General features: G+C 36.8%; 1 protein-coding gene across 1 annotated transcript in view; it reads left to right on the top strand.

Annotated features, from left to right (window-relative positions):
* The first annotated feature begins 307 nt into the window (after positions 1-307).
* The window catches only part of LOC145323633 (uncharacterized), a 22822-nt gene continuing 1170 nt past the window's right edge, over positions 308-21959 (top strand). Inside the window, exons 1-12 of the mRNA XM_080166031.1 lie at positions 308-599; positions 1976-2134; positions 2440-2569; positions 2817-2897; positions 3035-3097; positions 5752-5871; positions 6035-6158; positions 6286-6369; positions 19722-19812; positions 20052-20134; positions 20762-20841; positions 21769-21934. Of these exons, the coding sequence (XP_080022157.1) occupies positions 440-599; positions 1976-2134; positions 2440-2569; positions 2817-2897; positions 3035-3097; positions 5752-5871; positions 6035-6158; positions 6286-6369; positions 19722-19812; positions 20052-20134; positions 20762-20841; positions 21769-21925 (1332 nt within the window). The 5' untranslated portion in view covers positions 308-439 and the 3' untranslated portion in view covers positions 21926-21934. The remainder of the gene's footprint in view (positions 600-1975; positions 2135-2439; positions 2570-2816; positions 2898-3034; positions 3098-5751; positions 5872-6034; positions 6159-6285; positions 6370-19721; positions 19813-20051; positions 20135-20761; positions 20842-21768; positions 21935-21959) is intronic.

The raw sequence follows: 21959 nt of genomic DNA, 5'->3' as shown, positions 1-21959 counted from the left end.
ATTTTTAATACAATTATAAAATGTCGTATTTGTTTTTTTATATCTTAAAAATGTTATCAATATTTTCTCTATAGTAATTTTCCTTTAAAATTTGCAGCAGAATATCTTTTTTATTACATCTACCAGTTCTAGCTTAGAAAGTTTAAAAGTATGCTAATTGTTTTTAAAAATCTTGTTTTCTTCATTTAAAAGCAGAAAAGTCAATTATCTGATTCCATTTAACAAATGTATTTAGGGATATTTTAGCACTAAAGATTTTGTCCAGATTCTGATCTCAAATTTACACATTCCTTCAATTTTCTGCTTCTTGAGCCAAAACAAACCGCAAAAACTGCTCAAAAAACATGAAACGTTACTCAAACAACAATTAATTTCTTATCAAAAATAATAAAAATAATTTGTTATCAAAAATTATTTTTTTATCCAACAGTAATTAAAAATGGGTGTAGCAGGTTGTTTAAAAATCACAAAATTGATATTACTTGATATTTGTTTAAATTTGACAAATCTAGTCTTGACTTTTATCAATATTCATCTGTTTTATGAAACTGAAAATTCCAAGTATGGAAACATATCTCTCTTTCTATTATGGTTTCCAGGTAATTACAGTTTTATCTTATAGCAAGTCAAAGTTATTTGTATCATGGATCGACTAAATCATTATCAAACAATGTAACTGTCTTATAAGGTATATGATATTGGAAGATAAAATGGATCATGTTACTTGTCGATGCAGCGCTTATCACATGTTACTTGACGATGCAGCAAACTCATACATGTTACTTGTAAGTGCAGCAATATCCCCCCTCCATTTCCTATAGAGATACTAATATGATTATAGATAGAAACAATTAAGATTAATTCGTTAGCTCAACATTTATTAGTAATGGTTTTGAATATATGCAAAAACATTATTAAATAATTAAACATGATATTGAATAGCAATCTGGTTGCACAAATTGTAAAATGCATTATCATTATATTATCATAATGACTAAAAAGCTATTTTCAATAAAAATATAACTAACATTGTCTGCCCATCTCCTTTTTTTTTATCTCCCTTTATCATGTTACTTGTAGATGCAGCTCTTATAAACATGTTACTTGTAAGTGCAGCGCTGCATCGACAAGTAACATGATCCGATAAAATAGTACACCCCCAATTATGATTTTAAATTATCCCTTTAATTATATTGCATGACGGTAAAGAGATAGTATAATCTAAGTTAGATTTAAATGAATTGCCAATTTTTACACTAAGGGGGGGGGGGGTTTAATGCAACCATCTCGTAATCAGTGAGCAAATGACACTTAGAATTCGAATTTCGATCTGAACTTTTGCATGAGTAATCCTTGGTAGGTCTATTTTCCCTAAATCGAACAAAAAGTTGGAAAAGTAACGGCTAGCGGCTCAGCCGTTCATCCGTTTTTTTGCCTATTTTCAGGGTAAATCCATCATCAATTACGTAGGAATCGACTTTTTAAAACATATTTTTGGTTTAATTCATGTTAAATGATAAGAATAACCAATTTTAAAACTTCTAGTACCAACAGCTACCGTCTAGAACCGTTAGATAGCGTTTTGGAGTAGAAAAGAGTACTATGTTGAGAGAGGTTTCGTGACTAATTTGCAGTATAAATATAAAAAAAATGGCAAAATAGCTGAGCCGTTAGCCGTTACTTTTCCAACGTTTTGTTCGATTTAGGGAAAATAGACCTACCAAGGATTACTCATGCAAAATTATAGATGGAAATTCGAATTCTAAGTGCCATTTGCTCACTGATTACGAGATGGTTGCATTAAACCCCCCCCCCCCCTTATATAACCAATCAACTTTTTAATTTAAGTTTGAGGACCTGTGTAAATTTAGTCCTTGTCCTTTCCCACCCTGAATAAATCACAATTATCTGGCAATCTTATTCTTTTTCGTATTTTGACTTTTAAGAAGTTTTACGTACATATTCATTATTTCAGGTATAGTAACAGCAGCTGGATTCCTGTATCTATATTTTACAGGCTCAAAAGCCACAGAACAACTTGACACAAAGAAAGTAGTCGCCTACCCACTCATTCTTCTGCTATTCTATCCAATCCTACCAGTTTTGCTGACGGTTGTCTATCTCATTAAAAAAGGGAAAATTTGTAACAATAATGTTATTTCAGGTCAATTCAAAGACGCCCATCTCATGAAATGCCATTCTTATTGAAAGCATTCTTTAAAAATATTTTTGCCTACAATAGGTATATTTTTAAAAACGTAATTTTTTTCAAAGAGTGCTAGGCATTTTTTAGTGTAGCCCATTATCTAAAAATTACAATACATGTTTGATTAAAAAACTCTTACATTTATGAAAACTTAGGTGGGTATATAATTATTAATTATAACATTGTTGTATACCTATACGATTTAATTATTGTTACAACTTTATAAATAATAGACGATGTCCATTATGAGCGAGCTAGACTAGCCAGATTATTCGCCTCATTTCTTGATCATGCCCCACAGTTTGTTATCAGAGTTGTAGTTGTTGTACTTATGGGTATTCCCCACAGAGGGCTTTACACAAGGGATGAATCCATTTCATTTATATTCGAAGACGTGCAAAGGTGTATTTTGAGGCGTGTCAACAGTAACACCCCCTTCAAAGTTGAAATTTGAAAGTCCTTCCTTTTCTTTTTTATCATCCCCTCAATGTTCACAATCCTTTGCGCTAAAATCAAAAGAATTTCACGAAAAAAATATCATGATCTAAAAATCAGTCATAGAAGAATTTTTATTTAGCTACCAATATCACAATGGATTCATGGTTTATAGAAATGACACTGCGTTCATTTTATCGATGGTGGCGAGTATTTTGTCTCTGGTTTTATCTGCTATTGTTTTCAATGAAAGCAGGTTGGACTTTTTGAATATTTCAAATAAATTGTGCTTTAAAAAGATTGTATATAATTGTATTTATTTAATGGTAAACAGTAAATACACAAGTCAAATTTTTACTAACAAAAATGTATTATTAACAAAATTATTTTTAGGGTATTTGTCGCTGTACGATTGTTCATAAGTGTGCCAATGTTTGCTGCCATTTTTTCTGCAAGGTAAGGGGGGGGGGGAAGTTTGTACACTTATAGGAAATGAAATTCAGTACCAAAGTTTGGGAGGGTCGTATGGGCTTGTTTTTAAAGTTATCAACCTAATTCTTTTTGTAGGCTCTCTTATATGACTTGATATACACGTATTTCTTTGAAAATTGAATTTCGGTACTTTCCTTCTAGGGGCTTGTGGAGCAAAAGACCCCCCAAAACACTAAAAATATGAGTTCTGACCTTATTTTTAAAGATATCGACCTGATTTTTTCTTTATTATACTTTTTTAACATACCCGAATCAACGAACCATTACAGATTTCATTTTGGGACTTTCCTTCTAGGGGCTTGTGGAGCAAGAGACCCCCAAAACACAAAAATATGAGTACTGGGCTTATTTTTGAAGATATCGACCTGATTTTTTTTATAATACTTTTTTAACTTAACCGAATTAACGAACCATTACAGATTTCATTTTGGGACTTTCCTCTTAGGGGCTTTTGGAGCAAGAGACCCCCAAAACCAAAATATGAGTACTGGGCTTATTTTTGAAGATATCAACCTGCTTTTTTTATATAAAAATAATATTTAAACATAACCGAATCTACGAACCATTACAGATTTCATTTTGGTACTTTCCTTCTATGGGGCTTGTGGAGCAAGAGACCCCCCAAAAATCATAAAAATATGAGTTGTGGGCTTCTCTTTTAAGGTATCAACCTTATATTTTTATATAATAAAAAAATACTATTTTAACATAACTGAATCTACGAACCATTACAGATTTCATTTTGGGACTTTCCTTCTAGAGGCTTGTGGAGCAAAAGACCCCAAAAACACTAAAAATATGAGTTCTGAGCTTATTTTTAAAGATATCAACCTGATTTTTTATATAAAAATACTATTTTATTTAACATAACCGAATCTACGAACCATTATAGATTTCATTTTGGGACTTTCCTTCTAGGGGCTTGTGGAGCAAAAGACCCCAAAAACACTAAAAATATGAGTTCTGACTTTATTTTTAAATATATCAACCTGATTTTTTTAGGAACACTTTTTTTAACATAACCAAACTAAGAAACCATTACAGATTTCATTTTGGGACTTTCCTTCTAGAAGCTAGTGGGGCAAAAGACCCCCAAAAAATATTTTTATAGATATTGAGCTGATTTTTTTCATGAAAACTTTTTTCACATGTATGAACTAGGTAGCCACTAATAATTTTATTTTGGCACTTTCCTTTTAGAGGAAAGTAGGGTAAAACACATCCAAAACAAAATAAATTGAGTTCTCAGGTTATCTTTATAAATAAACTCAGAACTCATATTTTAAGTGTTTTGGGGGTCTTTTGCTCCACAAGCCCCTAGAAGGAAAGTCCCAAAATGAAATCCTTAATGGTTTCTTAGTTCGGTTATGTTAAAAAAGTATTATTTTAAAAAGATCAGGTTGATATCTTTAAAAATAAGCTCAGAACTCATATTTTTAGTGGTTTTGGAATCTTTGCTCCACTAGCCCCTAGAAGGAAAGTCCCAAAATGAAATCTGTAATGTTTTCTTAATTTGGTTATGTTAAAAGTATTTTTTTTTTTAAATCAGGTTGATATCTTAAAAAATAAGCTCAGAACTCATATTTTTAGTGTTTTTGGGGCCTTTTGCTCCACAAGCCCGTTGAAGGAAAGTCCCAAATTGAAATCTGTAATGGTTCGTAGATTCGGTTATGTTAAAATAGTATTTTTATATAAAAAATCAGGTTGATATCTTATAAAAGAAGCCCACAACTCATATTTTTATGATTTTTGGGGGTCTCTTGCTCCACAAGCCCCTAGAAGGAAAGTCCCAAAATGAAATCTGTAATGGTTCGTAGATTCGGTTTTGTTTAAATATTATTTTTATATAAAAAAAGCAGGTTGATATCTTCAAAAATAAGCCCAGTACTCATATTTTTGTGTTTTGGGGGTCTCTTGCTCCAAAAGCCCCTAATAGGAAAGTCCCAAAATGAAATCTGTAATGGTTCGTTAATTCGGTTAAGTTAAAAAAGTATTATAAAAAAAATCAGGTCGATATCTTCAAAAATAAGCCCAGTACTCATATTTTTGTGTTTTGGGGGTCTCTTGCTCCACAAGCCCCTAGAAGGAAAGTCCCAAAATGAAATCTGTAATGGTTAGTTGATTCGGGTATGTTAAAAAAGTATTATAAAGAAAAAATCAGGTCGATATCTTTAAAAATAAGGTCAGAACTCATATTTTTAGTGTTTTGGGGGGTCTTTTTCTCCACAAGCCCCTAGAAGGAAAGTACCGAAATTCAATTTTCAAAGAAATACGTGTATATCAAGTCATATAAGAGAGCCTACAAAAAGAATTAGGTTGATAACTTTAAAAACAAGCCCATACGACCCTCCCAAACTTTGGTACTGAATTTCATTTCCTATAAGTGTACAAACTTCCCCCCCCCCTTATTTAAATCAAAATATTTTTAAATCCTTTTTTAAAAGTAACAGGATTGCTGTCTGTCTGTAACTTAAGATATCGCCAACCGCTGAATCGATATTATGTTCCTAAGTGAAAGGTCTAGGGTCTTCGCTAGGGGTCTAGGGGCATAACCGCTAATTTCCTCAAATTTATGAGAATGTTGTAGAATTCAAGTAAATCATACTTTTAAATTTCAGGGCATTCACATTAGCTGTGTTTATGCGGGAAGCTTTGAAAGATAATACTTGGGGTCTCCATCAAGCTTCTGGCTTTGGTGTCCTTATCGTTATGGCTGCCATCAACTTAGGACTCTACAGGTATAAATATTTTTATATACTCAAGTTCAAAATTTCGTTTGAAACTCTAAATAACTTAACTATTAAACCTAAAACACTTATGAAATACTCTAAGTGGATTTTATATATAAATTGATTTCATGTTGCATTATAAAATTTTTGTGAATTCATCAATTTATTATAGATGGTGCGGCCAAGACTGGCCTCGCAGTATTGTGTTCAGCCTGACATCATTGTTGGTTCCATCTGGATATGCAAATGATCCTTTCTATTACCAGCTGCCAAATCAAAATCTTCTGAAACCCCAGGTACCCTAATATCATAAGCTACCTAGTCTTTTTCATATTTTAAAACTTAATGTTATACCTACTTAGTGCTTAGTTTTAAATTTTTTTATATTTCACATTGAAATTTTGACAAGAACTATATTTTTAGACAAAATATGCAAAAGCCCCACGTCTAAGAAAACAGGGAAGTAGAGATGAAATTGAAATTCAATTGCAACAGCAAAATGATCAGGTTTATTAAGGGGGGGGGGAAGTTTTGCCACTTTCGCTTACTCCGTGATTATTGGGCTAGGTATTTGAGTTAGACTATAGGTTATTTGGGATAAAAGTTTACTTTTGGGTAGTAGCTCACGTATTTTTAATCATTTTTTGGATAACCCCACCCCCTAGCCCCCCGGGGCTCAAAAACCCCCTAAAATGAACCTAACCTTAATTTTCTCAGGAACAATTTGACCAATAGAGATGATTTTTTAAACTTAAGCTTTTATGCATATAAACTAACTTTTAGTTTAGAAGTCACCCCCCTGCCGCCAACCCCTAGCCCTCCGGGGCTCCAAAAAAACCCTAAAAATGAACCTAACCTTAATTTTCTCAGGAAACATTTGACCAATAGAGATGATTTTTTAAACTTAAGCTTTTACGCTTATAAACTAACTTATAGTTTAGAAGTCACCCCCCTGCCGCCAACCCCTAGCCCTCCGGGGCTCCAAAAAACCCTAAAAATGAACCTAACCTTAATTTTCTCAGGAACCATTTGACCAATAGACATGATTTTTTAAACTTAAGCTTTTATGGTTATAAACTAACTTCTAGTTTAGAAGTCACCCCCCTGCCGCCAACCCCTAGCCCTCCGGGGCTTCAAAAAAACCCTAAAAATGAACCTAACCTTAATTTTCTCAGGAAACATTTGACCAATAGAGATGATTTTTTTAAACTTAAGCTTTTATGCTTATAAACTAACTTCTAGTTTAGAAGTCACCCCCCTGCCGCCAACCCCTAGCCCTTCGGGGCTCCAAAAATCCCTAAAAATGAACCTAACCTTAATTTTCTCAGGAACCACTTGACTAATAGAGATGATTTCTTAAACTTAAGCTTTTATGGTTATAAACTAACTTTAAGTTTAGAAGTCCCCCCTGCCGCCAACCTCTAGCCCCCCTGGGGCTAAAAAAACCCCTAAAAATGAACCTAACCTTAATTAAAATTTCTTATTTGAAGAGTTAGATGTACACTTATTAAACCAAATATGCTTATTTTTGGATGTTATTGACATATTTGCTGAAAAAATTAGAATCGGCCTCCAGGTTCAGGTGCTGCAGGCCTCCAGGTCCACTCTGGAGACAGGTAAAATTAAAATTTCTTATTTGAAGAGTTAGAGGTACACTTATTAAACAAAATATGCATCTTTTTGGATGTTATTGACATATCTGCTAAAAAAATAAGAATTGGCCTATAGGTTCAGGTGCTGCAGTCCTCCATGTCCACTCTGGAGACAGGTAAAAATTAAAACTTCTTATTTAAAGAGTTAGAGGTACACTTATTAAACCAAATATGCATCTTTTTGGATGTTATTGACATATCTGCTAAAAAAATAAGAATTGGCCTATAGGTTCAGGTGCTGCAGTCCTCCAGGTCCACTCTGGAGACAGGTAAAAATTAAAACTTCTTATTTAAAGAGTTAGAGGTACACTTATTAAACCAAATATGCATCTTTTTGGATGTTATAGACATATCTGCTGAAAAATTAGAATCGGCCTCCAGGTTCAGATGCTGCAGGCCTCCAGGTCCACTCTGGAGACAGGTAAAAATTAAAATTTCTTACTTGAAGAGTTAAAGGTACACTTATTAAAACAAATATGCTACTTTTTGGATTTTATTGACATATCTGATAAAAAAAATTAGAATCGGCCTCCAGATTCATGTGCTGCAGGCCTCAAGGTCCACTCTCGACAGGTGAAAATTTAAATTTCTTATTTGAAGAGTTAGAGGTACACTTATTTAACCAAATATGCTTCTTTTTGGATGTTATTGACATATCTGCTGAAAAATTTAAATCGGCTTCCAGGTTCGGGTCCTACAGGCCTCCAGGTGGACACTGGATAGGTAAAAATAAAATTTCTTATTCGGAGAGTTAGAGGTTAACTTATAAAACAATCTATGTATTGTTTTTGATGTTAATAACATACTTGAAGATAAAATTTAAATCAGCCTCCAAGTTCAGGTGCTGCAGGCCTCCAGTTCAACTCTAGACATGAAAAAATTTAAATTCTTAATTTAAGAGTTAGAGGTCAATTCACAAGAAAATAAGCATCTTGTTGGATAATATTACCATATTTAAAGAAAAAAATAAAATCGGCCTCCAGGTACTGCAGGCTTCCAGATGGCTTTTTGGGGGTATTTTCAGATATTTTCGCTATTTTTTTAGACATGTTAGGTATCATATTAATTGATACTTTTTGATATGGACACTTTTACCTGCGTCTTGGTGACCGCTGGTTGCAGCTGGCCAGGTGAATATCTGAACTTAGAGCCAATTTAATATTTTTCTCCAGAAATAGTAATAACAGCCAAAAGATCCATATTCTGTTTTATAAGTTGACCTCTAACTCTTCAAATAAGAAATTTCAATTTTTACCTGTCCAGAGTGGACCTGAAGGCCGAATTTATTATCTTCTTTAGGTTTGTTGATAGTAACCTAAAAGAGGCATATTTTGTTTCATAAGTTGACCTCTAACTCTTCAAATAAGAAATCTTAATTTTTACCTGTCTCCAGAGTGGACCTTGAGGCCTGCAGTACCTGAACCTGGAGGCCGATTCTCATTTTTTTAGCAGATATGTCAATAACATCCAAAAGGATGCATATTTGGTTTTTATAAGTGTACCTCTAACTCTTCAAATAAGAAATTTTAATTTTTACCTGTCTCCAGAGTAGACCTGGAGGCCTGCAGCACCTGAACCTAGAGGCTGATTCTATTTTTTTCTGCAAATATGTCAATAACATTCTAAAAGAAGCATATTTGGTTTAATAAGTGTACCTCTAACTCTTCAAATAAAAAATTATATTTTTTACCTGTCTCCATAGTGGACCTGGAGGCCTGCAGCACTTGAACCTGGAGGCCAATTCTAATTTTTTCAGCAGATATGTCAATAACATCCAAAAAGTAGCATATTTGGTTTAATAAGTGTACCTCTAACTCTTCAAATAAGAAATATTAATTTTTACCTGTCTCTAGAGTGGACCTGGAGGCCGATTCTCATTTTTTCAGCAGATATGTCAATAACATCCAAAAAGAAGCATATTTTGTTTAATAAGTGTACCTCTAACTCTTCAAATAAAAAATTTTAATTTTACCTGTCTCCAGAGTGGACCTGGAGGCCTGCAGCACCTGAACCTGGAGGCAGATTCTATTTTTTTCAGCAAATATGTCAATAACATCCAAAAAGAAGCATATTTGGTTTAATAAATGTAAATCTAACTCTTCAAATAAGAAATTTTAATTAAGGTTAGGTTCATTTTTAGGGTTTTTTTTAGCCCCGGGGGGCTAGGGGTTGGCACAAGGGGGGTTGTGTTGGAATGATTTTTCTTGTATTCCCTGGCAAGTTCGAACCCATTAATTCCCTTTTCCTTACACCAGAGAATGAGTGTGTTACGCGGCATTCCTAACTATCTCCGCGCTTCGCTTGTAAACAAACAAAGGCGCGCACATTTTTTCCTTGTTGATTCCCATGTGAAGAGCTACGTGAATAAAAATAATGTATTGGATGGATATACATGCGCTCTAATCCGTGGAAGATCTCAAATAAGCCTTCCTGCTTAGTTTGACGTATAATGTGGTAAGAATTTATCTTTAATTCTTAATAATAAGTGTAGTATGGTATATTTTTACGAAGAAATTTAAAACATTAATTTTTCAACAAATAGACCATTTAACTGCTAACTTTTGACATACGAATATTTTCCTTAATTTTATTGATCATTTGAATCTAAAATTATCAATTTCTGATGCTATTTAATATGTTTCGTGCCAATTTAAAGTTTTTTAGAAATTTTATATTTTTAATTAAATTGAAATCACGCAACCTCGATATACAAAAATAATAAACCATTAATATTATGTTATTAATTTTTATATTTTTGTTTTAGATGCACCGTTTTCATGGTAATAAATACACATTTGTAAACATTCACATGTTGGTCATTCGGAGGGCTTGGAGATTAAGATTTCGTGTACGGCAAGGCATGCGTACCGAAACAATGAAAACGAGACAGAACAGATGCGGCTAAGAAAATATCTGTGAAGTTTTGTGAATGTGTTGGTTGTGATACCTTACCACACACTATTATAATCGTAATCAGTACAGTTAATTATTGTGACAATCATGGGTCCTAAAAAGAATAAAGGCGCTCAACTGGGGCTACGGCTGCGCCCAGCCGTCGAGGCCCTAACCAGTGAACTAAATAAAGTGATGAAGTTGGTCAGTGAATCTTCAGAGCTTGATGTTAGACATTTCACTAAGGAGTCAATCCTTGTCCATGACAAGTTCGAGACATTCGATAGCATTATGGTCGGTTTTAGCAAGCTTGGAGTGAGAATCCAAGAGCTTGAGGAGTTTAGTGACATTTATTCTAATATAATTACTGTGCAAAAAGATTATAACGCTCTAAAAGATGCTCTAGATGCTATGGAGGAGCTCAGTGACATTCAAAGTGTTGTTGATTTAGTTGGTGATAATTTGCCTGACCATAAGGCTGAACTATATGATCGTTGCATAAAGATTGTGAAAGTTATTAAAGGGTCATATTTTCCCTTACCAGAACCAATTATAAACACTTTGTCTGCTTTGATGAAACGGCTGGCCGAGGTTAAGCTTGAACCTGTGAAGCCGCCTACAACGACGGCGGGTGCTTCGACAGCATCGCCATTTGTGTCGCCGTTTGGCACACCACAGTTCGGCACCGGTTCTATATTCACGCCAGGATATATGAATCGTGTCGACGAACGTCTTCTTCCAAGCTTTGACGGCTCAGAGTCAGCCTACGTAAGTTTCAAGGACAATTTTAAAAAGCTTACCGTAGGACAGGACCCGTCATATTTGCAGTTATTGTTGAGCAGTGAAAAGGTCTGCAGAAATAAAGAGTTGAGACTTCAGTTAATTCAGATTCAATCACATGAATCTCAATGGGCTTATCTCGACGCACGTTTTAAGTCCAAAACACGTCAGATGCTCTGCCTTTTCAACCAATGGGAGAAGAAGCCTAAACCGTCGGACTCCAACCAGATTGTCACAGTCTTAGCAGAGTTTGGTGGTGCAGTTAGCCAGCTCGAGCAGCTGACTAAAGATGATGATGATGAGGAAGTCACCACAAGCCAGTGGTTGACCATTATTCTTTTGGAAATGTTATCCAAAAAGTTGCCACGTGATTTCCAGGACAAGCTCAACCTGGCGTTGGGCTCAATGGATACCCCAAATATTCCTAAGCTGTTGAAGATTATAGAGGAACAGCGTGGCGCCATTTTGATGAGGTGTTCATTCGATGTAGACACCCCCTCCAAGAAGAAAGGTAATCCTGCGGCCGCAGCTACAGCCGTTGGTAAACCTGGGTCTCCAGCTAAGACCAAGAAGAAACAGCCTTGCCCGTCGGAAGGTTGTAACTCTGATCACCTGTTGTTCAAGTGCTCCAAGTTTAGGGATATGTCTGTTCCTGAACGCAAAGTCTTCATCAAGAAGATAGGCGCCTGTTTGCTCTGCTTACAAAAAGGGCATCGGGTGGCCGATTGTCCCAGAGCCGATAAGCTTGGCAGCTGCACCATTGACAGTTGCAACCAGCCTCATAATTCATTATTACATGAATCGGTTGCTAGTGGACAAGTTGCGGCAGTGTATGAGTCACAATTGTTTAGCAAGAACAATTTTATGCTGATGTTGCAGCAGTTCCCGGCGTTGGCGGCTGACAAACGTCAAGTCACCGTCAATGCCATGTGGGACAGTGGAGCAAATTTGACGTTGATTTCTAGAAGTATTGCCAAGAAGTTAGAGTTGCCATCTACTGGTCGCACAGCTACTATTTCTCTGGCAGATGGAAAGAGCCAAGCGTGTCCTACAGTCAAGATTTGTTTGGTTGACCGCAACCGGAATTCACATATTCTGGAGGCGGCGGTAGTGCCCAGCATTGGTACTGAAGAAGGGTTGCGTTCTATTGATCCTACAGCCGCCGCCGATATTTTCAACATGAAGCCTGATAATTTTTCTATGGTCGACGGCAAGATTGATGTTTTAATCGGCCATTTAACACCAGCTATGTTTCCGTGTGCAGATAAAATGGTTGGTGATTCTAGACTGTACAGAAGCTTATTTGGTACAGGCTATTTAGTTGTGTCTGCAGATGGCAGGACTGTTGCTAATCCTGTCGCCTGTAAAGCTGTGAAGTTGGAGGTCAGCAAGATGGAGTTCCTGAGTACTGAGAGTTTGGGAATACAGCCGCCATCAAGGTGCAGCGGTTGTAAGAACTGCCGTCATTGCGCCGCCATAGCCGCCGGGCAGTCCGCCTTGGACGTGCGTAAGCGGCAGCTGATTGAAGAAGGTCTGACATTAGATCTTGAGAACCATATTTGGACGGCCTCATATCCCTACAAGCAGCCGCCAAGTGTGTTATTTGATAATTCAGAGCAGGCCTATAAGATCTGCTTACGTGACCGGCAGAGAATGATTAAAAAAGGTGAATACAGCACCTTCTGCCAAGTGTTTCAAGAAGCTGTGTCTCGTGGAGTGTATCAGAAAGCTTCGCCAGAAGACCTAGCTTATACTAAGCCCGTGTATTACTCGAGCCTAGTCTGCGCATATAAAGAGTCTATTTCCACACCGTTGAGGATATGCGCTAATTCTAGCCTCTGCTGCAAGGGGCTAAGCCTCAATAGTATTATGATGGACGGCCCAGTTCCATTATATACTCTGATGCACAATCTTATCCGGTTCAGAAGTTTTAAGTGTGCATTCGTGGCTGATATCCAGAAGTTCTATAATTCATTATTAGCTACCTATGAAGATTCTCAGCTGAAACGTGTTTTTTTCGCTGATACAGTTGATGGAGAGCCAGAGGTCTACCTTACCAAAACCATCAACTTTGGTGAGGCCTTGGCTGGAGATATGGCCGTGACCGCCCTCAGACTCACTGGTCGTATTTTTGGTGGACGTTCCCAGCAGGATGTTCAAGATGTTTATGGATCTGAGAAGATTAGAGGTTGTGACGTTGTAGCCCAGCAGGATGTGTGGAGAGATGTTCAGCAACCACTCAGTTCTGAATTTGTTTTGTATCAAGATCCTCCATCGGTCAAATTGGAGACTTGTACTTACGTGGATGACTGTTTGAGCGGTCATAACAGTAAACCTGAAGCTGTCCAGCTGGTCCAAGAGCTGGAGGATATGATTGCACCTGGCAATTTCAAGTTTAAATCTGTTGTTTATTCTGGAGATGATGTTGACAGTGTAAAAGTTCTGGGCCTCGTTTGGGACCCTAAACAGGATAAGTTGTTCCTACCTGTCAGAGCCAACCACGGCGAGAAGATTAAGGGTAGAAAGTTACTAGAGGATCTGGACCTGGAGGATCTCTGGAGAAGTCTACCTGAGTTGATAACTAAACGTGAAGTTTGGAGAATTGTGCAACAACTTTATGACCCAATGGGTCTAGCAGCGCCATTGCTGCTTAAGTCCAAGCTTTGTCTGCGCTCAGTTTGCATACATGGATGTAACTGGGATGATGTTATACCTGGAGAGTTGAGGTCGGAGCTCGTGTCCAGCCTCCAGGACCGTTCGGCACTTGGAAATGTGTCGTTCAGACGTTCGATGGTTCCTGATAAGCCGTTGGGGCTTCCAATGCTTGTTGGTTTCTGCGATGCATCTAACCAGGCCTATGCAGCCATCACCTACCTGAGATGGCCAGTTCCTGGAGGATATGATGTAGTTTTGTGTTGCGCCAAGTCACGTGTCGCACCAGTGAAGATTGAGTCTATACCAAGGTTAGAAATGCTTAGTTGTCTAATTTTGGCCAGGCTTGTGGATACTGTAGCCAGAGCTCTACCTTTCAACATTTCTGGCAAAGTATTTTTTAGTGATAGCAGCTGTGCCCTAGCTCAGCTATCCAGTGACAGTGTTATGTTAAATGTTTTTAACAGTCATCGTGTTTCTGAGATACAACAGTTGACGAGCCCTGAAGATTGGAAATGGGTTCCAACCCAGCACAACATTGCCGATCTGGCAACGCGTGGTTTGTGTACGATTGAGGATGTACAACCTGGATCTACATACCAAGAAGGTCCAAGCTGGTTGCGCCTGGAACAGGACCAGTGGCCCGTTAAGACGGCGGGTGAGGTAAATGCATCCATCCCCGAGAGCGAGCTAAATCCCAAGATGGCGAAGCTCAAGGTAATGTTCACACAGGTAGTGGACAATGATTTCTGGAGGTCCCTGGCAAGAAGGACCTACAGGCAGGCAAGGAGGACTGTTGCCGCAGTTCTTAAGGCTGCCAACTGCTTTAAAACGCTGCTTGTCAAGAAACGTGGCGTTGCAACAATTGAGGATGGTGTTAGCAGCAATGATAGTTCTAAGCATTATGAGAACTATACTTTCACAAATACATACATGGATTCTGTATGTGACCTGTTTTTGACTTCCTTCAACCAAGAGAAGGAGATGACCATGGACGCCGAAGGGAAATTTGACTCCCTTCAACCTTATCATCACAAGGTCCAGGTTTGTTGGCCCATTGTGGGTCATGATGGATGTTATCCTCTTAGGACATTTACAATATTGAAAATGTCCGGGAGAGGAGATGAGGCTCTTGAGGCCGCTGCTGGAGGCCCCAGGAAGATTATGAAGGACAGCCCAGGTGTTGTCTTGCTCAGCCGCCACAACAGGCTGGCGCGGCTCATCCTTCAACAGTCCCACGATGAATTGGGGCATGGAGGCCATCGTAAGACGTTGGCGCAAAGCCGCAGGTATGCATGGATCACCCATGGCCGCATGGAGGCTATGAAAGTGGTCAAGAGTTGTGCTGCATGTTCCATTGAATATGCCAAGCGTTCGAGTCCCGCAATTGCTAATATTCTGCCAGATCGTGTCGAGCCCTCTATGCCCTTCAAGGAGGTGCATATGGACCTTGCGGGGCCGATTGAAGTTACGAAGCCTGGCGTTGGTACCAGGAGTTCCAAGACCAAGTACAAAGTTTGGTTGTTGATTGTGGCCTGTAGATTTACACAGGCTGTGTTTGTTGATGTGTTGACTGATTATTCAACTGAAGCCGTGCTGGTCGGCTTGAGAAAACTTCAGGCGTTTTACAATATGCCTAGAAGGGTTACCACAGACAGAGGCACCAATATGGCCGGTGCCAAGCGAATTATGGATGAACTTTTGAAGGATACCCGAATGCATTTTGAATGGCATCTGGTGCCCACCGCAGCACACTCGTTCGTGGGTACTGTGGAGAGGCAGGTTGGGCTGGTCAAGCGTGTGTTGAACAAGAAGTTGGCTGGTGCTACTGTAACCTTCAATGATTTATTGGTGTTGTGTGCTGAGACTGCAAGAGTCCTGAATTCTAAGCCATTGACCTATGCCACCCAAGGAGATGACGTCAATTGCTGGAGAATAATTTCACCTGCTGATCTGTTAGGCGGCAGGACCAACGATGCAATCTGCACCTTTGAAACAGGTTGTAAAGAGCCCATCACCAGGAGGCTGGAGAACTTGGAGGAGTTGACCCGTCAGTTCCATCAGGTGTACAAGGAGCAGCTCATGCCTGAGCTACTCAAGTCCGTCAAGTGGCGCAGCAACAAGGTGCTGCTTGAGCCGGGAGACGTGGTGCTGATCGACGATAGCACAAATTTGATGAAGAAGTTCAGATTGGGGCGTGTGGAAGAAGTGCGCCCAGGTGGGAGGACCGTGGTTTGCAAGTTCAAATTATCAGATGACGCAGCCGCCACGAGTAACGAGACTTCCGCAAGACGTCTGCTCAAGATCAATCTACCCAAAGTTTAGTATAAGTATCGTTCTTGTTTAACTTTGAATTTTATTTTACGGTAGATTTATCAGATTTTTTTCGAAAGACAAAAAACGCAAATTTTAACTCAATTTCGTTTAAACTTTCAAATCGACGCAAGATTTTTTTCATTTGAAATGCAAACTTAAGTTATTTATACGTTTACGCAAGTTTTTTTCAATGATTTAAGTCTTTCCGGGACCAGGGATTTTTTTCGTGGAAATTTTCCTAGGTACCTACGCAAATACGAACATTTTTATACTTGTTTGATTGAAATTCGATATGATAAAAAAGTAACACAATGAGATTTTTTACATCATATAAATATTTCTTAAGATTTATTATAATCACATAGATAATTTAATATTATATATATATTAAAATTATTTCTATTTACCTTTTAACCGATGTACCTAAAGAAAAATGCAGATTTTTTTTCGTCTTGAATTAAGTAGATTCTTTGAGTTCGAAGATTTAAGCTTAATAAGACCGCTCTATAGTGTATCTTAGCTCTGTTACCTCGGCCAGACATACTACAGAACGGCAAAACTAAAGCATAAGATAATTTTATTTTGATTGCTTTGATTGATGATTCTAAAGTTTCTTGAATTATTCATGATTCTTTTAATTTTTGATTTGATTTAAACATCACTAATTATGTTTATTTTCAGTTGATGGAGCCCTGCGCCAGAAATCCTGTCGGAAATTATGCAGTATCAAAAAATTGTGATGGAAAGACATAACGTCCGTCAGGATAGCTGGAACATGGCATTATTAATATTTGAAAGATTGGTTAGTTTGTATCTTGAGGGGTACATTCTAACTGAGGCCCCAAATTGCCTTAATTTTGACTGTATGAATATGTACAAGTTGCTTTCTTCTTAAAACAGAGAGAAATTGCAAACTCAGCATTTAGAGAAGTTCTTTTCTTATAATTGAGCTTTTGTTTTATTTTGGTAATTTAATTTGCATATTTCAATTGCAATTTTATTTTACGCAACTTTAATTCACAAAGATTTAAAATTATGAAATTTTAATTTTCCGATGTTTGATGATTTTTACAGTCATATTTTGTTTAGATTTAAGTATCTATTTTATTAAACATGTTAGATTTAAGGATTTACCTATCTTATCTAAGAATGTCTAGATGTAAGCCCGAGTATTTTTCCGCTGGAGAAAATGCTTAATTTTGAGAAGTTTTTTATGAAAATTCTATTTTTCTTTTCTAGCAAAAAGATTTAGTAGAAAAAATGTCATTATTTAATCTTTCTTTCTTTTGATTAAAAGTTTGAGTTGATTATTTAATTATTGATGCGATTTTTAATATAAAAATCATTTGCCTATTATTATGTAGGTACCTAATCAAAGTTTAGGTACTATTGATTATTAATTCATGTATTCGCAATTACATGGTCTGTAATTCTAACTTTAATTGAGATTATGAGGCCATGATTAATGAGATGTGTGAGTGGTAGATGTGCATTTCATGAATGTTGAATGCTTTTCCCATTCCTTATTCCTATCCTTATGTGGTAGTGGAGTCGGTTTGAGTTATTGTGGTGTTCGTAAGTTACCATAATTAATTTTAGGCCTGATGGCCATGCCATTTTAAACTCTTGTAATTTATGCGTTATGAGATTGTGATTTTGTGGACACTGTCTGCACGCATGATGCTAAGATGAGTTATTGTGTTCGATTCCCAGTGACTAGACGGGTGTGTGTTGGAATGATTTTTCTTGTATTCCCTGGCAAGTTCGAACCCATTAATTCCCTTTTCCTTACACCAGAGAATGAGTGTGTTACGCGGCATTCCTAACTATCTCCGCGCTTCGCTTGTAAACAAACAAAGGCGCGCACATTTTTTCCTTGTTGATTCCCATGTGAAGAGCTACGTGAATAAAAATAATGTATTGGATGGATATACATGCGCTCTAATCCGTGGAAGATCTCAAATAAGCCTTCCTGCTTAGTTTGACGTATAATGTGGTAAGAATTTATCTTTAATTCTTAATAATAAGTGTAGTATGGTATATTTTTACGAAGAAATTTAAAACATTAATTTTTCAACAAATAGACCATTTAACTGCTAACTTTTGACATACGAATATTTTCCTTAATTTTATTGATCATTTGAATCTAAAATTATCAATTTCTGATGCTATTTAATATGTTTCGTGCCAATTTAAAGTTTTTTAGAAATTTTATATTTTTAATTAAATTGAAATCACGCAACCTCGATATACAAAAATAATAAACCATTAATATTATGTTATTAATTTTTATATTTTTGTTTTAGATGCACCGTTTTCATGGTAATAAATACACATTTGTAAACATTCACATGTTGGTCATTCGGAGGGCTTGGAGATTAAGATTTCGTGTACGGCAAGGCATGCGTACCGAAACAGGGGTTGACTTCTAAACTTAGAGTTAGTATATAACCATAAAAGCTTAAGTTTAAGAAACCATCTCTATTGGTCAAATGGTTCCTGAGAAAATTAAGGTTAGGTTCATATTTAGGGTTTTTTGGAGCCCCGGAGGGCTAGGGGTTTGCGGCAGGGGGGTGACTTCTAAACTAGAAGTTAGTTTATAACCATAAAAGCTTAAGTTTAAAAAATCATGTCTATTGATCAAATGGTTCCTGAGAAAATTAAGGTTAGGTTCATTTTTAGGGTTTTTTGGAGCCCCGGAGGGCTAGGGGTTGGCGGCAGGGAGATGACTTCTAAACTATAAGTTAGTTTACACGCATAAAAGCTTAAGTTTAAAAAATCATGTCTATTGGTCAAATGGTTCCTGAGAAAATTAAGGTTAGGTTCATTTTTAGGGTTTTTTGGAGCCCCGGAGGGCTAGGGGTTGGCGGCAGGGGGATGACTTCTAAACTAGAAGTTAGTTTACACGCATATAAGCTTAAGTTTAAAAAATCATCTCTATTGGTCAAATTGTTCCTGAGAAAATTAAGGTTAGGTTCATTTTAGGGGGTTTTTGAGCCCCGGGGGGCTAGGGGGTGGGGTTATCCAAAAAATGATTAAAAATACGTGAGCTACTACCCAAAAGTAAACTTTTATCCCAAATAACCTATAGTCTAACTTTAATACCTAGCCCAATAATCACGGAGTAAGCGAAAGTGGCAAAACTTCCCCCCCCCCTTATCTAGTCAACGTGATACTATTTATTTACATGATTTAAATCAAATATTAAAATATCTACTGCTACTGCTAGCGTCAACCAACGCCTCTAGAGACTAACAAAGAAATAGTTTGAGATGGGGGGAATTGACCCTCCTATTTTAATTTAAGTTTTAGAAAGTATTAAAAAATTTGGGTGCCATTTATTTTATTGAAAGGTTGGATGCATGTAACCTTCCCCTAAAATTGTTATTAACCCTCCCTGAAGATATGAGAAGCTTCATTGAAAAAGAGAATCATATCAGTTCAGAAGATCTTTCGCTACTCTTAGACAGTCAGAGAGACATCCTGTCATTTTTAGAATAATGAACTGTCATATCTTAAAAGTTTACTGTATATAAATTTAAACTATTAGATTTTCCAAATATTTAGGTGTCCGCAAATGGAGACGGGGAGGACATAACTCACTTGGTTCCCATGAAGTCTGGAAGATATCTTCTCTCACATATCATCATCAACACAGGAACAAACATTGATACTTTTAGCTTATTTTAAACATTAAACTTCATTGGGTTATCTCAAAAAGGCCTACCTCAAAAAATTGTCTTTCTCAGAAAGCAATGTTTTTCTTATAGCCATAAATAGATTTAAAAGATTTAATAAATAAATAAAAACATTTTAGATTAACCTTTTACCTTACAATTAAATTATTTTTTTCAAGTTTCATGATTCCATGAATAATCAATGTTTGCTATTATATAGTTGTCCTGCTAATTTTCAGCATATACTTCTACATGAATACAAAACGTGAAGTAAATGCAGATGATGTTTTGGTTTTGCCACAGGTTAGTATAGAACCATTTCTTTTATTAAATAAAATCTTGTGGCTAAGCCCCTAGAGGCCCCTTAGTCTAGAGGTACTTGAGAAAAGTTAGGGAGGGAATAAGCCAACACACTACTTTCAATGATAATTTTAAAATTAATAAAATATTTGAGGGGTATTTTTTTAAGGGAGAGGGTGGAGGTTTCCTCCCTAAAACATGTATAAAGCTTCACCGTAAATGAGAGAGTTAGAGAGATCCTATGCTTGACACAGCTAGACATCTATTTTCCTTCTTTTATTCACTCTCCTTATGTCTTTACTCTTTAGTTCATTATAAGAGTAAAAAAGGTACATGTAAACCAAAGAAATAAATTGTGTAATGAAAAAAGGGAAGGTGATGATTTAATTGTAATTATATCTCGTAGTCCAAGTATCTAGGCCACATAAAACATCACAGAAAGCAAATATTAAAAAGAATATGGATCATAAGACACAAGTATTATAGCTGAAAAACTGCAATAAACTTTCTGTATTTGTAATGTTTTAAAGTGTACCTACTCGATCTTGAATTAGATAAATGTCTCCCACTGTTGATCTACTCTGTATTTTACAATTTTTACTCTAATCTAATTTATTTTTTATTTTTTAGATCTTATGTGTTGTGCCTGGTCTGTTCTTTGGTGTGGGACGAAGCTTTCTACATGATGATATTCTCCCTATATATGAGGAATTGGCTCAATTGAGATAAATACCTATTAGAAATAAAATCAAAGATTTTTCAAGTATTAAAACCTTTAGATTATGTTAGTGATGACAATCCGTCGAATTTTTGGGCCGGTTTCGGATTCCGGATTCTAAAAAGAATCCGTCAAAAAAAGTGGCGGATTCCTTGCGGATTCCGGATTCTTATTTTTGGCGAATTCCGGATTCTAGCAGTATTTTAAAAGGCTTTTTTAAAAAAATAAATGAAGCATGAAAAGCTGTGAAATGAAAATAAATATATTTTGATGTCATGTGACCACTGTACAGCCAACTCTCAACTTCGGGGTTTATGTGGGAAGAGATGGGGGGGTGGGGGGTGGTGGTTGTGTGTGAGGGGGGGTGATCTTTGCCTTTAAAAAGAGGGAGTTGAAAGAAAAAACTCAAGACGCTAAGTTTAGCCTACCATTTAAGAATCCGGAATCCGCTATTAAAAATTCCGGATTATTCGGATCCAAAATTGGCCTAAAAATTGGGCGGATTCCAAACCCTAGAAATATTTTACTTAATTGTCTTTGGAAAATGATATCGAGAAACCTTTTTGTAATACATTTAAGTGGATGAGGAACTAAAAGGGGAAACCACTCTCGCCCCCGCCTCCATTCTTAACCTTGGTATGGCTTTAATATTCCATACAAAAAAACAGCATTAGTCCAACGGAAAATTATATATAGAGATACATGCAGGCCCAGGGTTATTATCCGCAGCTAGGCAGGCTAGGGCGCCGAGCGCTGCGGCTAGGCAGGCCAGGGGGCCGAGCGCAGTTTTGTCGGGGGTGAGGGGGGGGGGGGGGTAATTTTCAAAATGAAAAAAATAGGATTATACCACCTGTAGACATCATTCTACTTTGTATAATAGATATTAATTCTCTAAACTGAGCCCAATATTGTAACAGGATAACACAACAACAACACAAAAATGTGACGGAGGACTAAGAAAGGGAATCAAAATAACATTTGCAGTTATTTTTACCATCATTGGTTATGCTGCTATTGGTGGAGAGATTGTAAATGCCATCATTTATAAACTCTTTCAATTCGCAAAAGACAACTAATTATTTATCGTATCGTATTATAGACAGATTTCCG

This window comes from Acartia tonsa, chromosome 7, assembly GCF_053477335.1.
Source record: "Acartia tonsa isolate MP-2025a chromosome 7, ASM5347733v1, whole genome shotgun sequence".
In the NCBI taxonomy this organism is placed as follows: Eukaryota; Metazoa; Arthropoda; class Copepoda; order Calanoida; family Acartiidae; genus Acartia; species Acartia tonsa.
This window is presented reverse-complemented; position numbering and strand designations above follow the sequence as displayed.